At 42.5% G+C, this 17,801-nt stretch overlaps 1 protein-coding gene across 5 annotated transcripts; it reads right to left on the reverse strand.

Moving 5' to 3' along the window:
• Window positions 1–1,186: 1,186 nt before the first annotated feature.
• On the reverse strand, window positions 1,187–16,118 carry RUFY1 (RUN and FYVE domain containing 1). 5 transcript variants are annotated; one of them, XM_059859915.1, is made up of 18 exons: window positions 15,825–16,118; window positions 11,101–11,274; window positions 10,667–10,784; window positions 9,924–10,025; window positions 9,480–9,603; window positions 9,016–9,074; window positions 8,244–8,309; window positions 7,602–7,671; window positions 7,044–7,145; window positions 6,488–6,604; window positions 5,996–6,163; window positions 5,163–5,260; window positions 4,604–4,723; window positions 3,702–3,831; window positions 3,191–3,285; window positions 2,699–2,747; window positions 2,450–2,527; window positions 1,187–1,920 (listed from the first exon to the last, which is right to left on the reverse strand). In XM_059859915.1, exons 1-18 carry the CDS (start codon window positions 16,090–16,092, stop codon window positions 1,777–1,779), a joined length of 2,082 nt encoding a protein of 693 aa, XP_059715898.1. In that variant the 5' UTR covers window positions 16,093–16,118; the 3' UTR covers window positions 1,187–1,776. The 5 variants fall into 5 exon arrangements, with proteins under 5 accessions (XP_059715898.1, XP_059715900.1, XP_059715903.1 ...); XM_059859917.1 differs by having other exon boundaries at window positions 15,767–15,905; XM_059859920.1 differs by lacking the exon at window positions 15,825–16,118 and adding an exon at window positions 11,991–12,013.
• Between the last annotated feature and the right edge of the window lie 1,683 nt (window positions 16,119–17,801).

Genomic DNA, 17,801 nt, shown 5'->3' on the forward strand with positions numbered 1-17,801 from the left:
TTAAACCCATGTCCTCTGACTGTCGTGCCCTTGCCCTGCAGCTGCCACACAGTGACTCCTGACAGAGCCCTGACCCACAGAATGTTACAGTAAAACTGGGGGGGGGGGGAGGGGGAGCCAAGGCAACCACCCCTGCTGCTGGGGGTGCCCAGTGGGCGTTGGTTCCAAAGCACTGCAGGGCTGTGCCCTGAGCAGGGGGCCTAGGCCCTAAAGCTGCTGGCGGGGGTGAGAGTTCGTTCTGTACTTTCCTGTAGGCATCCGTGAACTGGGCCGCTTACTGCAACTATGTTTCAATAAATGTAACTTGTCAAACACCCTGCTTAAAGATGTGATTTTGTAAGCAACATTGTTACAGCTTTTTGAGCACTGCACTTCCCCTGAAATAATACGGAATCTGCTTCTATGCAGTCAGTGGCCATAGTATATTTGGTTGCCCGTGGCAAGGAACTGTTTGTCCTGAAGGGTTAAGAACCTGAGCTCCTTTCTACAGTGATGAAAGTGTCCTCCTGTTCTGTAGCAGAGGAGCTGTAAGGGTGGAATTGTGAGCACTGGGTATTTTGGCAATGGCTGTCTGCCATGAAAACAACCTGCTTCCTGAGGGGCTTGCTGAGTGAGCCCAGCTCAATGGACATCTGGCCCTGCTGTGCCTCTGTCAGAGCTGGGGCAGAGGGGATCACCCCTGGGTTTGCACTGTTCCACATGGAGCCTCTGGAAGAAGCTCACTTGGTTAAAGAGCTGCTCTGGAACCTGGGGCACAGACGGGTGGTGTTGGGTGCTGCTTGGGGACAGAGCTGCCTTCACCGTGCTGCTGGTGTGGTGACAGCCCTGTGCACTGACACAGGAACACAAAGTCCTTTGGGATCCCTGGTACAGCCAAGCCCAGGCCTGGCAGAACAGGGACCAGGGTCCCCTGGGGGAGGAGCAGCAGCTGCTCCCCTCTGTCTCAGGGCTGGACGCAGTGAGCCACTGGAGCCACTTCCCTTTTTTTTCTGGAAAAGGGTCAAAGCAGTTCCAGCTGCAGAGCAGTGGCTTCATCTGGCACCTTCCAGGGACTACCACAGTGTTGGTCAGGTATCCCAAACACAGTCTGCTACTTTCAGCTTAAACCCTGGATATGCACGCCTGAAAAACATTCTTTTCTAGGATCTGTGACTTGACAGATGGTAAAAATTAGAACTTCACTTGCTTTCAGTTTTTGCAAAAGACTTTACTGTGTAACTACTACACTGTGGTCACAGCGACTTCCAGAACGAGTATAATGTGCAGTTTTTGACTCCGCAGTGAACTGAAGGCACATTCATTGACACTGCTTATAAAGCTTTCTATAGACAATTCATAAATTGACCTTTTCCTCTCTGACTGACTTAGAGCAAATACAAAACTGTACACGAGCCAGGGGAGCACACGGAGCACCTACAGTGAAGGTAAAGAAATTAAGTTCATGTACAGAGAGACAATGATGTCTACAGGGATCAAATAAATGTAGAAATGCCATATACAAATTTTAATACAAATATCTTTAAAAATCAGAAAAATGAATTTTAGTTTCAAATAGAACTTTTGGAGAAATTACAGTTGATATAAGCTCTTTAATTATTTCAGTTGGAGAAGCATTAGCTTGCACAATCCCTACAAATTAATTTATACTGCCCTTACAGTGGAAATTATCAGACCAGCCAGTCCAGTCTGTTGCACAGAAGACACCTGCAATTCAGAATTAAAAAAATAATGGCTACTTTCCAATGTTAAAGTGGCTCTGTCAGGGGTGGGAGAGCCTTAGGAGGAGTTAGAGGAGCACTGCTGGAGCAGCAATGTGTGACAATTATCACAGACACGGACGGGTTTGGGGTAGGATGGCAGCGCAAGTTCGTTACTGGAACAAGTGTTGCAGAAGATGTCCCCGCAGTTTCTGCAGTGGTGCTACAAAAAAGAGTCAGAATGAGCATAGCTGCCTAAAAACAGCATCAGGAAGAGAAAAGTCAGGCCTTGGGAACTGTGTCCAACTCCACTGAGTCCCTCCACTTCCCACCAAGCCCAGCCCCCCCAGCAGCGCTTCCCCCTGCGCAGGGCCAAGCACAGGGCCCGGCTCGGGGACAGCCAGGAACAGGAGCCGGAGCGGGCGCGGGCCTGGCTGCGCAGGGAGGGGCTGCGCTGGCCCGCCTGCAGCTGCCGGGTCCCCACAATGTCCTGCACTGTGGGCCGGGCACTGAGCAGCACCTGTTCAGCTGGGAAGGGAGCCTGAATACAGCCACAACAGCTCTCCACCGAGAGCACGAAAGCAGGGGGCAGTATTACTTTTTGGGTGGTAAATGCCAAATTCTTCCCTATATATTTATCATACCAACAAGATTTGGAATTGAACAGGTTCAGTCTTTCCCAGCAAGGTATGCAACAGCACCACTTTTGTTTTCCATTGATTATTTAAAAATAATCTGCTGAACGACATTACCTTCCTTCTTGAGATGGAGAATTCCTTTTTACATTGCTTGCAGTGTGTTGCTTCATCATCCTTCAGCCACGTATGACCCTGGAAAATTGGTATGAAAACCACACTGGAGATACAAATAAACTTAGAGGCATTTTACCAACATTGTTGGTATTTTTCAAAAGCCACCTTTTAAAGCAGAATAACCATGGTGAAATTTGAAGGTGTTAAATGAAATTCATATGCTTAGTCAACATATCCACGAGAGAGTACCTTTAGTGCTTTATTTACTTCTTTAATGTCTTCCATCTTCAGCTTCGATCTGGAAAAAAGAAATTATGCCCAGCATGACTTTTTATTTAGCTGTGTTTGGTTTTCCCTGCCATTCCACTGTCGAGCCATGGAACTCAAACCCCAATTCTTCAGTCAGCTCCCTGTTACCTGTCTGAACCACTCACTATCACTGGGAAACTTTGTCAACTCAGGGTTTGCCCCTTTTTCAGTATAAACAGAAGAATGTAGGAAAAGCACAGTTCCACTATAAGAACTAAACATTTCCTTTAATGTTTCCTCTCAGCCAGCTCACTCTGACAAGATCCTCCCTCACTTTCATTTCACGGCTCTTTATTTTCTTATACATACTAACTGCCTACTAAAATTCTCACAACAACTGATTTTTATAAGTAAATGATGTTTAAAATTCTTGGTATTAGTCTGATACTCCAGCTTAGGTCACTTACAGGAGTTCTGTTCCCTAGAACTTACTGGCTGAGATGAAGTCCCATTTCTTGAAGAGCTTGCTCCTGTTCCTCATGGACCTTCTTCAGCTGCTGCTTCTCATCTTGCAGTTTTCTCAGCTCCTATAAATCAAGGACAAAATCAAGTTTTTTGTGCACTGCTTGACCTAAACCTCGATCAGTCTACCCAAACTACCCAAGCAGTTCACAAGAATTGGCTCCTTTGCAAACCCCCCTATTTCTAAGGCTTGATTTTTAAAATTACAAGGGGGAACTACCCACAGGTTCTGCACAAACAATGGAATAATTTAACCATATTTACCAAGAAAAGGAAGATTTTCAGGCTTTGACCATCCTTCAGCATAGCTAGAAAATGGCTGTCCTGTGCCAACACAGGAGCACACAGCTACAGGTGCACAACTGTGTCCTCAGACACTGCTCCATATATGGCAGCAAATCCTCTTCAGGTTAATAAGAATGTTCATGCTTAAAAAAATAAATCACATTCAGTTGTTCTGAATGCTTGAAACTGTGCATACCTTTTTCAGTCCTTCCATCTGTTGTAATTCTGTTTTAAGCAGAGTGGTAGCATCCTTCTCTTGGTGCAGTTCTTTTTGCAAAGTTTGTCTCTGTTCCTTTTCGGATTTTAACTCCTTTTCCAGAGTTGAGCTATTTAAAAATAATTCATTCTAAAAAACCCTATAGCAGAAGGATATCCTATAGCACTTAAGGATAGCAACAGTGTGAGAAGTAGAAATCTTGTCCAAAAGAGGGCAAAACTAGAGTGGTGTTCTGGGAAAGCAAAGAACAGGCAGCAGACATCAAAAATGTCAACACTTAACATTGAACATATGTTAACATTTTCAAGTCACAGAAAACAAACAGCAATGAAGGGCTAGAAGAAAAACAACCAACCAAAAGACCCCCAAAGAAACCAATCCCCACAAGTTAATATTTCACCACCTGTGTTTAAACTGTAGTGTTTAAAAGGGACACTCTTTCCTGCAGTCTGCACAGTGAAAGATTTTTCTATCGGTCTTAGAAATCTTTATAGGATTAACATTCCCTAAGAAAACACTCATAAGTCCCTTCAAAAATCCCAGTCCCTTTGGATGACAGTCAGTTCTATGCTCAGCCTACAAGCATGACCATACCTATCTCCTGATTTATTAAAACAGCAATGGAAAGCTCCATTGCTAGTTGGAATGGGCAGATTTTTTGCTGCTACTCCGTGCTGTTAATTAGATGTCCTGGAAAAAACATGTCAAAATCCTGATGCTAACTGCACACTGTACAGAAGGGCTGTGCTTCCCTGAGTCATGTCTGTCAATGTTGAAGCCAACAGAATTTCAAACTCCACCCTTCCTGAGCATAAAAGGAGTAGAAAACACTTCTTAAAGAAACAGCAAAGGGAAGGAAAACACCTGCTCAGATTAAATACCATTTGCTGTCCAGCTGGGCCATCTGCTGCCGACATGAGTCGAGCCTCCCAGCCAGCTCCTGCTTCATCTTATTGCACCGTTCCTCTGCTGCCTGCCTGGCCTTCTCTGCCTGCTGCAGCCTGCATGGGAAGGAACACAGACATTAGTTTTCAATTCACTCCTTCCCTGCACCCTCTCACCCTTTCTTGTAGAGTTACCACAGGGATCTTTATAAAAGCTTGAACTGAAAATGCTAGTGGAGGATAAAGACTTTTGAAAGCTGTTTCTGAAAAAAACCGCAAAAGCAAAGTCACACCTGTTCTTAAAGTGAAGTTAACATGTTTTTCAACAGCCTGCTTACGGAAAGAGCTATGGTTTTCCAGTGGGTCACTTATGGGCATGTTTGCCTGGGAAGAGAGAACAGCAAGCACAGAGGGATGAAGAGGAGAAAGTAAAAAAGCTCCTGCTGGCACACAGGACCAAATGTCTATGGGGCATATGGAAGGTCATGCTGAAAAGGTTTATACTGGAAACTTTCTACTGACTTCAGTGTTGACTTTCTGATCTTGCCATTATTACCTCTTTTCCATTTGTTTCATAGAGGACATCATCTCATTTGTTTTTCCTTCAAAAGAGGATATTGCTTCTGTTTTCTGTTGTAATGAACACTCTGCATTCTGTAGGAAATAGTGAACAGTGTTTAAAGTCTGCCACCAGAAAAAGAATGTTTAGCTTGCTGAAGGCCATGCCTGGGTCTGACTGGAATGTGCAAACAAAATGCTGATAATTCCAGAGCAGACATTGCTCCAATTGTTTTGTTACAACCTCAGAAAAAACCCAAACCACCTTAACTATGTTTTGACCAATGAGATCAGCTATAAGCCAAAAAAAGTTCTCTTCAGAAAAAGCCTGAAGAAATAAAACCAGATTAAACTGACAGGATAAGAATACCAATGATGATTTGAATGTAGCAACTGCACTCAGTGGGCTTGGAACCAGGAAGCAAATAAAAACCCAAATAAATACTTTTTTCAAAAGCAAAGGCACACCTCAGCACTAGGGTTTTGCTGACTTGCAAGTGTCTGGGAAGGAGGCAAGGACCTGGGTAAAGCCTGAACAGGCATCAAGAAATAGGCCATAAAAATTGAGAGAAATCCTCTCTGGATATCTGGAACCAGATGTGGGAGAGGAAGGCTTGCTGAACTCCTACTTCATGCATGGAGTGGTTAGTTAAACTTTTGTTTCATTAATGGAAACAAGCTTTGTATACTTTGTGTGAGCACTGCTACACCCTGGCTTCCTCGTAGAAATGCCTATCATACAGTTTTGTTCAACTGAAAAAATGATGTAAAACCACAACCCACCCAAACAACAGAAACCTCACAAAACCATCCCCAGCCCCCTGTGCATACCTGGGATTTGTGAAACATCTGCAAGTTAATGGCCTTCACTTCTTCTAACTGTTGGCGAAGGGCAACTAAAGTGTCTTGCTTTTCATGAGTATCTTTTTCCAGAAGTTTCATGGCAATTTCCATTTCTGTTTTCATTCCAATTTGTAGTTCCAACTCTTTCTCTAGTTCCTTACAAAGACATTTCCTCGTTACTGCTATGTAGCCATAGGTCAGAGATAAAACCCAGACAACCCCATACACAAACAATGTCTCTGCTATAATAATGCCAATGGTTTCTTAAAAAGAGGCCTTTTATTTCCAACATTCCAAAAACCCCAATTCCCAGTATCTTACAGACACTGTTAATGATCAATGCCCAGCATCTTGTTTGCAATTGCTCTATGAATTCTGAACAGCTGCAAAAGGTGCACAGGTGTCATCTTGTATTTGTAATGCTACCACAGGCTGAATCCTGTGTCTTTCACTTCACTTTCTATAGTTAACTTTCCTTACCAGCCTGATTTTTTTTTCCTCTTTCAACTGTTTCCAAACATCACTGTACATTTCATCAAGGCCTCGGCGAGATTGCTTGTAAGTATCCAATTCTACTTTTGTATCCTCTTTTGTTACCTACAAGAAACATCAGCTACATAAGATCACAAAGTATTTAAAGTATCTCTTTAATTCTTGTGTGTAACACAGTATTTCAATGTGCTATTTCAAGTAAAATCCTACTGTTTTACAATCAATGACCTAGTAAACATTAATACGCTGAAATTTCAAATATATAGTAATTATAAAAATACTTCAATACTCTACACTTTTTACTTTAATACTTCTAATACTTTGAATTTGTTCTTCCTTCTGCAAGTGTATTTTTGGGTGTGTAGTAAAGAACAGTCAAATCTAATGCCTGAGCATACAACACCCAAACCCAGTGACCTGCACAGCAACGTGCTCAACTGTGCTGAGCATTCCAGTGCACAGTGGGCCCAGGAGAACTCACTACAGTGATCAAAAGAGTTCACTTATTTTAAGGATCCTCATCATCTCTAAGCAGGTGTCCCACCTCTACACTTTTTTCACTCCGTTCACGGATTAATTCATTCTGTTGTTTTAGCTGCTGCTGCTCCTCCTGAAGGGATCCAATTCTGTCAGTAGCTGCTGCAAGCTGTGTGAAGAGAACATATCTATATTTAATCACTGTGCAATCACGCAGCATCTGGAGCAATTCTGAAGTCAGTAGCTCAGTCTCTGCAGCAGCTGTGCTGCTCACTTCCCCTTCTGCTCTCCCCAGGAGCTGCTTGACCCTTCTGCAGCCATACCCACTATCAGCCAAAATTAATGTGCCCACCAACATTTGTTCACCAACTTCTGCTTCACACCTTCATCAATTATTTTTAAGCATTAAATGAGTAAAGAAATGCACCATAGTGTAAAAGGCTAAAATCCACCCTGGATCTGTGGTATGAACTAGAAGTCACACCAACCCATTCCAGTCTGTCCAGTCCCCACAGCTCATCACTATCTATTCAAACCTCTCTTTTAGGTGTAAGGTACAGTCTTAGGGAGTTTTGTCTCTGATGGAAAAGAGCTGTGAGAAATATTTAACAGACCAGATACAAACCTCTTCCTGGAGTTTTGAATTGGTCTTTTCTAAACAGTCTATTTTGTTCTGGAGATCTGCAACTGTGCAACTGCAGCAAGGAAGAGAATGACATAAAAACAATAAATGAAGTGTCAATGTTCAACTTTTACTCCCATCCTCAACAGTATTTTTACCATCTTGCATTTGTTAACAATTAAGTACTTTGGTGAGCTGGGGAAAAACTCAGAGGAAGAACAACTGTCCCCTCAAGCACTGAGAGGACCATGTCCTTCTGCTGGCAGCCCTGTTCTGGCTCAGCTTTTGCAGTTGTAACACCTCAAGAGGGCAAGGGAGGCCTGCTTGTCCCACTGAGCAACTTATGGGGGAAGAGTAGAGACTCTTCCTCCATGGAATGAATTTTCAGATGCACTTGCAATAGTTTCTCTTGAAAAAAAAAAATTTCAAAATGTTCTATTAATCACTCTCAGAAAAGTAAACTATTACACACACTTGCTTTCTACGTTGCATGTACCCACAGGAAAACTAAGATTTTTGGGAAATAATCAGAAAATTTCAATATCAAACAAAAATCTACAAGACTGGCAGCAGAGACATTCAAAGTCATGCTGGAAAAGCTAAAGAGGACAAGTGTTTTTATATGAGAACAGATGAAAATCCCACCTTAGATGTCTGTTCAGTTCTTCCACATAATGCTTTTGGTCAAGGACAGCTGTAATCCCTCCATCTCTAGTTGTAAAAGTGAGAATTTATTGATTGAGAAGAAACTCATTCATTTTAAAGTGCTAGTCTGTACTAGGGCTTTCAACATATACCTGCAAACAAAGCTAAAATCGTTTATCCTTTCCTTATAAAAATACTTGTGTCTGAGCTGGATCAGAAGCACCACGGAGGTGAAGCAGCTGCTTGGCTGCTTCTTAGAAGCTCCACAGTGAAGTGCTCTGAAGTGACAGAAGCACATAAAATATGAAGATCCCTTCATTTGCTACAGGTCTTAGAAGACCTGATCTGTGTTGCTAACTGCAGTCTCAAATCTAATATTTCACTTAAAATTACATTTTTTTCTCCATAACTGATCTCTCCCTCAAGGACAGCTGCTTAGTTGAAAAGGTTTCTGAAACTGTGCTTAGAAACAAAGCAGTGAGTTGGCAATGGGTGACTTGGCAAATAATCTCTTCTAAAACCAAATAAAACCATAATCTAATATTTTGTGTACTTTATATTTGGTCCCAGCTCAAAACTCAAACTCTCCAAATTGTTAAAATTACCACAAATTCAGTCTCTGAAAGATATTACTTTTGTTTAGGTTTGGGTTCTCTGTTTTGGATGATTAATAGTTTGAAATCTCCAGCACTCTCATCCTCCCACAGACTGTCTGACAGGTTTGTCCTACAAAAATGGTAATGATTTAGAATTATTAATTCCCCATACATACTGTTTGCCATCACTGTCCTGTGTTCCCTTAAGGTACAAGGAAAAATCAATCACTCCAACCTGAAAAATATATTTAAGATATTAACACACCTTCACAGTGCAATTATGTGTAGAAGCAGGCATTACTGTATATTTGGAAAACGATAAAAATCTGAAGTTTAGATTTAGAGAGACAAATAATACCTGTATTCTTAGCTGAAGCAAACATACAAACTAGCATTTGCCATAAAAGCATCAAAGTAACCATATTATGTGTGAACAGTTTCCTTGCAGATATTAGTTTTGACAGTGTTTCCATAAACTGCTATTTATGTACTTTCTTTTAATTCACTGAGGGAAACACAACAAGCTGCCGCACAGGCCATGTTGGAAAGAAATCTGGACCCATCAATAAAGTATTTATAGATGTACTTAATTCTACTAGAATTCTATACCAACTGATCCTATTTAAGCTTTAATCTTCACCTGGGAATCCAAGTCTTCTCCTTTCAAGCAGAGGTTTGCATCAATAACATTCAGTCCAACCAGCAGACCCACAATAACTGCTCCTTCCTCCTCCATCATCAATGCATCAGGTTCATAAAATTCACTGGAACAAACAGTACAAGGCATCACTGCACATCAAACATTTATAATGGCATTTCCATCACTGAAATCATATAAACATAATGCAGCCTTTACAAAACTCAGCTGAGTTCTCACTTATTTATTGCATAAAGCAGAAGATTTAGAACTTTCTCAGAAAATACTCTGCGAGTTCCTTTGTAGATTCACTGCAAAAACAATTAACCACTTGCTCTTCTGCAGGCTGCAAGAACAAGCTCTAAGTGGTCAATTAATGACTCTCCCTGGAGCCACAGGGGGTGTCAATATTTCAGGAATATTCAGGAATACTGTCTGTGCTGTTACCTTAAGAGATGCTTATGGTCCAGGAGTACTTTGAGATAATCTGCCAGTTTCTTTTGCATGAGTGCTAGATAAAGCCAAGCCCTCCCTCTGCCCACAGCAGTCCTAAAATAAAAAAATGCATGTTTTGGTAAAACCAAAGTGTTTTATTAACTAGATTTGTGCAATTCAAAATTCTCAGTTTACAAAGTGAGGGGAAGGACATTATTTACTAAAAGCCAACAAATCTGTGGGGAAATGAACTGTTGTATCCAGAACACAAGAACATTTAAGTATATTCCTTTCTTTGGGGAAAGTATATTGTAAAGTCTTCTTAATTTGAAAACCCATATATATTGTCAACTACCACCATAATCCAACCATTAATATATCCTAGTATTAAAATCAAGTCTATCTCAATCATCCTGAATTACTCAAACCAAATACTATCAGCACATGCGCAAAATGATATAAAATCATTAAAAGGGGGGAAAGAAGAGGAAAAATACCTGTGAATACTTTAGTTATTTTTAGCAAGGTTATAGAAGTTTCCAAATGCTGTTTTCAATCTGACAGTATTGTTTGAATCAGAAACTCTGAATATTTTGAGATACCCTTCTTATCTCTTGGAGAAGTCAATGCCTCCTACACACCCTTTTTTTTTTTCTTTAGGAACAAGAGCTTGTTAAGGAAGCCAAGAGACTATGCGAAGGATTGCTTTTCCCAGCAGTATGAGCAAAATGCATCATCCCCAAAAATTAACTTACTTCAACTCTGGCAGATTTTTAACACTGGTTGCTATATCTGATGCTTCGGGACAAAGTTTTTCCACTAGCTCCAAAGGACCAAAAAATGATTTGTTCTGTCCAATAAAACTCTTCTTCACTAAAGGGAGCATACAGAGAGATTTGTGAGGAAAAATGGCAGGCTTCCAACTCCAGAATTTTAGACAAAATTCACTTTGTTACTTTGTCTTATCAGCTTATAACATGTCTGCAGAAAGGGGGCATTAAAAATACTCTGACAGTTTAGGAGGCACAAAATACAGGGTGTACAAGGGTAACCACATAGTTATGTCTGCATTACTGATTAGCATCGTGTTTACAGAATTAATAATGCCATTCAGGAGTCAAGCTGGAGCCACAGCAGGACATGACAGACTCCTTGACCTGCTCTCCTCAGACTGGCAGCCAGTGCCCACCTTTGAGCCCGTGCTTGAGGCAGTGCTCCAGCACCACGAAGAACTGCTGCAGTGGTGGGAAGTCAGAGTCCAGGGTCCGGCCCAGGCTCAGGGCTGACTGGATGAGGATTTTGATGCTGAGCTTCATCATGTTCATGAGGTTGGCACGCTCCTCCATGGTATGACACCGTGTACCTGGGGGCACATGGGTGGGGAAAGGAAAGCTGCTTTACAGTCCTATAATCAAATAGGCTGGAAAAGACCTCTGAGATCATCAAGTCCAATGTATGATGAAACTAGGCCAAGGCACTGAGTACCAGATCCAGTTTTTCTTTAAACAGGTCCAGGGACAGTGACTCTACCACCTCCCTGGGCTGCCTCTTCCAGCATATAATCAATCACCTTTCTCTGAAGAAATACTTCCTAATGTCCAACCTAAACCTTGCCTGGTGCAGCGTAAGACTATATCCTGTAACCTTATCACTGGTTGTTTGGGAGAAGAGCCCGACCCCCAGCTGGCTACAGCCTCCTGTCAGGGATTGTAGAGAATCAGGCCACCCCTGATTCTCCTTTTCTCCAGACTAAAGACCCCCACTCCCTCAGACGACCTGTGCTCCAGAAGCTTCCCCAGCCCTGCTGCCCTTCTCTGGGCCCGCTGCAGCCCCTCAATGCCCTTCCTGAAGTGAGGGGCCCCGAACTGATCACAGCACTCAAGGTGCGGCCTCCCCAGTGCCGAGTACCTGGGGAGAATCTGCACGGAGACGCTGCGCAGCTTTTAAAGACCCCTCGCCGCGGTACCCCAGCTGGGCCTCCATCCTGCGGCGGAGGCGAGCAGGGTAAACCCCCCCTCAGCGCCGCGCCCGGCCCCCGGGCGGGGACACGGTCCCAGCCCCGGCCCGCGGGGTCCGTACCTGAGCGGCGGGGCCGGGCTGGGGGCCCCGCGGCTGAGGGACCCCGGCCCGCCGCGTTACCACGGCTACGGCGCGCGCGGCGGGGGCGGGCCGGCCGCCATCTTAGAGCCGTGTGAGGGACGCGGGGCGGGCTCGGCCCGGCCGGGGCGCGTTGCAAAATGTGGAATTATGTACAGATTTACTTAAAGAAAGGATGTTTCTCGATCTTTGTACGATTTCAAGCCTAAGCAACAATAAGGGTGATTTAAGCCGTGAAACATCAGCTAACGAGCAAGCTGTAAGCGACGCCCAGGTGTTACAAAGGCGAATCACTGGTAGGTAGAATTGCCTTGTTAAGATTTAGGGCTGGACATGCTTCAGTGACCTGAGGCCTAAGGGAGATTAATAAAAGGATGTAGCACTGATAGTGGACTCAAAGGATACAGAATTTATGCGCTGCAAGGTCGGCCTGAGGCTAAGTCAGGGAGGTTTAGGTTGAGATCAGGAAAAGGTTCCTCACCCAGACGGTAGGGGGGACTGGAATGGGCTCCTCATGGCAGTGGAAACATTACCAAGCCTAATAGAGCTCAAGCAACACTTTCAGACACATGGTGTGACTCCTGGGGATGCTCCTGTACAGGGCTAGGAGTTGGACTCCATGATCCTAGGGGGTTCTTTCTAACCCAGCATATTCTATGATTTTATGACATTTGGCAGAACCCCTGATAAGGAAGAAGCTCATAAAGCCAAGGCAGCAACTGTGCTCAATCAGCTCTGACTGGGTAGAAGGTAATTCTGGCAGGGGCAGACTGTGATCACTGACCCAAGAAACCCAGTGACCCAAAAGAACAGATAGCCTGAGCGTGCAGATTAACGAGCATGGGAAGTGAGGATATCATGGACCAACAGAAGATAGAATGGTAATTCATAAGAGAACTAGGGAATTTGTAACCAATGAACATTAATACCTAATGCCTAAAATACTGAAAAGTTTTGGTGGTTGTGGTGGCTTTGTGGATTTGCCACCCAGCCACCTTTCTGTGCAAAACCATAAATAAATCAAATCCCTCCACTCCATGCATGGATTGGCCCCTTGCAGACCAAGTGAAAGAACCTGTTTTGGGACAACAGGGGGACTGGGACCAGGACCAAGACCAGCTCCCTTGCTTCTTAAGGCACCTACAGGTTCTGACAGGAGCAGCCAACCACAGCCCAGTGGACACCAAAATTATGTTTTAAGCCACTGCTGTTTCAGCAGGACAGTCTTGCTGTCACCTGTGGATCACACATGGCTACACTCTGCAGAAAAAGCAGTGGCAGAAGCCCCAGCCCTGTGTCAGTCACACCCAAGATGGTTAACAATGTTTTTAAGATCTTGCAAAAGTCTCTCCAGTGTTTTCCTTTTTGTGCACACAATGTTAATTTAGGGTTAAAAATGAGCAAAACTCCTTGTGTCAGAAGAAGGAAAACAGAGTCATTCTAATCTAACTGACCTTAATAACCACAATACACACAAAATGCTGTCATCTCTGCATGCTACTCTATAGCTCATTGTATATATACTATATACAGTATATACAATAGTATATATAGTATATAATCAATATACATTATATTACACATATACCTATATAGAGAAGGAGCATTCTGTATATTGCCTATAGCCTCAAAACTGTATATAATGTGTTGACATGAGGCTGAGGATTAAAATCACCATAATATTTAGAATTTTGATCTCAATATTGTCAGGTTACATATTAGGAACAGAAAAAAAGCTGCACAAACAGAAAACCAGAAACTTTGGGGTGTTCCAAAGCAATGTTAACCATTTTGATGGTTTTTTGAATTTGAATTTTTACTTATAAAATACCATGAATGAAAAGCTCTTTATGAAAACAATTCAACTGAGAAGTGTCTTAATATCAGTTTGCATTAAGTTAAATACTTGAACAATATTTTTTAGACTGTTGCAAATTTACACATCTTTTGCAAAACCGTGCAGGTTGGTACATGCAAAATAAACAGGTATTAGACACACTACCAAAGCCAAGCTTTAAAGATTAGGAATCAGATTACCCCAGTGCAAATGATCAGAGATGTGATGCTGCAATCTTTAAGAATGCAGTCACACAGTTTTGTATCTTATTAAACTCAAGAGATTTATTTCAACATCTTTTTGAAGCCACATGCCTTGTTTACTGTAATTATTGAGCACACTTTGAAGTCAGAAAACACTGAAGCACAAAAGAAAGCTCACAGTTCTCCATCCCTTGGTGTTTGGGACTGCAAGTCTTTCTTGATTCATTTTCTTTAGATTTGAAGCTTCTGGCTTCTCTGCAAGGCAGGACACAATTTCCTCAGTGGCAGACACTGGTTTTAGGATGGGATTTATGTGTTTAGAACATGTGATCAACAGATCTGAGGTAGCAGACAGAGGTTGTAAAAATCTCTGGAAAAAGATTACAGCAGGCAACAAGCTCCAAGTTTTCCACAAATGGTCTTGCAGGCCTTGGCTTATTTCTTAAACATACCTGCTTTAAACTATATTTATGTGCTTGGTCAAAGGCAAGTAATATTGAACAGGTAAAACCAGGTGCCTTAGGGCCTGTTCACATTTCATATACAAGTTATTAACTGATTTTTCATTCAGAATTTTCCATAAAACTTATCAACATATTATCAAAATCCTTTGAACAATGTGGGAAGATTGTGGTGAGTTTCCTTACTTTACAAGGAAGAAGTGGAAAGGTTATGGTAAAAGTTTCATGAAATGTGGGACCTTAATTTCAGGTAGGAGAATATTTTATTCCCTGCCCCTTGCCAAATGCTGTGTGTTGTTTTCAATTACATCTATCCACAGCATTATTCCAAAAGCAAACAAAGAAACTGGGATATTCTGCACTTTGTCAAGTTAGATCCCAGGTGCACAAGAAAAAAACCTCCAGGAAGTTTTGTGTGAGACTTTGAGATGCAGGAAAAGAAAAAAGTCTTTTTTTTTCAGGACAATTAATCTTCAACTCTGACTATGCAACACTGAGGAATTTTCACAAAAAAATGAAGAAGTCCATCAGCAGTAACATTGCCCCATGCTGTCACAACTCAACTGCATGGGACTTCCCTTTGAATACTCAGTACCATTAAAAACAAAAAGGTCAGCACCAAACAGAGCAAAACTGAGCTCCAGTGCTCCAGAACAATTAAGCACGAGTCTGAGACTCTGGAGTACGAGGCTCCAGGCCCGATTTCTGCTGCATTTGAATGGGTTTGGGTTTTCTACCCCCCCACATTGCTGAGATTTAATTTCCATATGATTCAACTAAAGCCATTTTAATTCAGTTCTAAGATATCTGTTCCACAAATCTGTTGGGCTACTACATCTACAAATGCCAATACTGAACAAAGCAATCTGAGGTTAAACTGAAGGCAGTTTTAGTGTAGTTAAAAAGTAATTTATAACAAATCTGTAACTTAGTTTGCTGGTCTAATCTCTGATATGAAAGGTACAGAGATTCCTTCCCAGAACCAACAGCACTGGAGGGAGGATGTGGAATTTTGAGAGATCCCTCAGTGCAGCCAGGCTGCTGGAGCTTTAAGGAGAAGGAGAAAAGGCAGCAAATAAAACAAAAGTAAATTTCTTCAAATATAAGAGTTTAGGCTTCTTCTGGTTATAATGCATTTCTTAAATTCTATATCTGTGTCAATTGTTTAATTTTACTTCAATACAAAACTGCAGCATCTTAAAAAAGGAAATTCAAAGTAACACCCATGCACCACTGACACGACCCAGCAGCACTTACGGGAGCGAACTCATTTGCGCACCACAAAAGCGAGTTTACTAAAGAAGTGGAGCCGTACTTGTCTTTGCCGGGCTGTCACTGCTGCCGGGCTTGGACACCAATCCCACCAGGGATGCGGACTTCAGGGCGCTGCCATAGCTCAGCGCCAAGTTTTCCGAGGCTTTCCTGGCCAGAGACAAGATCGGAGCAGACCACCGCGCTTCTTCCGGTTTCGCTTTCTCCTCATTCCTCAGCTCGGCCGCGTCAGGGAGCTGTTTTTTGTCAATAATCTCAAAGTCTTCCTCCTTTCCCGCGGCGGGCGCGGCGCGGAGCTCCCCGGCAGCCATCTTGGACGGGTCACATGACCGCGGCTCAGGAGCCGCCCCCGCCCCGGGTGAGGGCCTGGGGCAGGGACCAGGGGGCCGGGAGGGAAGCGGGACAGGTCCCGGGAACAAGGGCAGGTCCCGGGAACCAGGGCAGGTCCCGCAGGCAGCGTAAAGCACCTGCACACAGAGGCAGGGCTGTAAGACAGACCTGGCCAGGACAGAGCACTTCGCTTGGTGTTCAGAGTTAAAGGGCGTGGAAGATGAGGAAGGAGTTCACCTTTAAGCAAGTTAGGAAAGGAACAAAAAACTATAGGTTTTTACTGCTATCTGTGTCCCCAGACAGTTTTCAATTAAAAAAAAAAAAGTGTTTTGACGTCTCAGATTTACACAGTTCGGTTGTGACAGCTTAACGAGATCTCTATTACTCTGTCTGTGAATCAAGTCGTTGTGACTTAAAGTGGAGGATTGGTATGACAGGTGCACTGCTGTGAAAAGGAATTGTCCTCGTCACTGACATGAAAACAACTACTCGGTAACGCCGCTTCATTAATGTGTATGGGCTGGGTTTGGTAGAAAGATGTATCATGAAGGGGAACTGAAATTACCCCACTATGAAAATTTGATCTTGCTGTGTGCCCCAAATATTAATGTAGCCTACAGATGTATGGCTTGTTAACTGTTTTTCCATGCAGCAGCTGCGTGTGATTGAGATATGTCACTCGTTTAGTCACGAGGTAGTAGATGCTGCATATGAGCTTTTTATGATACATAGAGGAAAGTCTTTTGGGTGATTTTTTTTTTTTTAAGAAATAGGAGAAGGAGGCTAGAATAGGAGAGTTGAAGGTCAATTTAGTCTTGCAGCAATATAAATCTTCAGAGCTATATATATATATATATATATATAATTTTTTTCCCTAATATAAGCTACTTTATGATCGATTCTGTCTTTTTGGCTTCTTCAACACTGAAAATTTAACAACTTGTGTTACACAAAGCACACGGAAGCTCTTGTATTTTTGTTGAGGATTCAGAGATCAGCAGCCTCTTATTCACCCATGATTCAGATGAGCTAAGTATAGGCTTTAAGCTACTTTTGCTAAAGGCTGCTAGAGTTAAGTTCTGCTCCATCTTGTGGACTCCAGCAGTATTGGGCTGTTCGTAAGGAAGTAGCTCAGCTCCGTATGTTGCTGTCTTGCAGTTGAGTATATGGATATACCTCTTGACAGAAGTGAGACTTGATAGTGATTTTCTGCCTCTCATTAACTACCCAATATTAGAGTCAGAGTGGAGAAGGTCGTCTTGAATAGAAGGAGAATTCTAAGCATTAAAATATTATTTTTTTCCCTATGCATCTGAAGAATAGGGCATAAAAGTTTTGTGACTGGGAACATAAGAGTTAACCAAGGCTCCTCTTTACCTCATTATGTTGCTCCCTTAAGATAAGGATGCCTCAGACTCCTCTTTACAGACTCACAATATGCTATTTTGTAAAAATATGAAATGAAGCTGTCACATAGTTGTGGTCATATTTTCTTATGTTGCCATTAAAGAAACATTTGATAATTTTATTTCAAGTGTCTGATGAGGAGAATTTATACTGTGCATAATAAATGTGGTCAAACTTTTGCTACACATGATTTAATTGTGCTTCACTTACTACTATTTGGTCAAAATTACTTAATCAGCTACTGATTGCTTTAAATGCCCTCTCCTCACACTTTTTATTTTAA

The sequence above is a fragment of the Haemorhous mexicanus genome, chromosome 15 (genome assembly GCF_027477595.1).
Source record: "Haemorhous mexicanus isolate bHaeMex1 chromosome 15, bHaeMex1.pri, whole genome shotgun sequence".
Lineage (NCBI taxonomy): Eukaryota > Metazoa > Chordata > Aves > Passeriformes > Fringillidae > Haemorhous > Haemorhous mexicanus.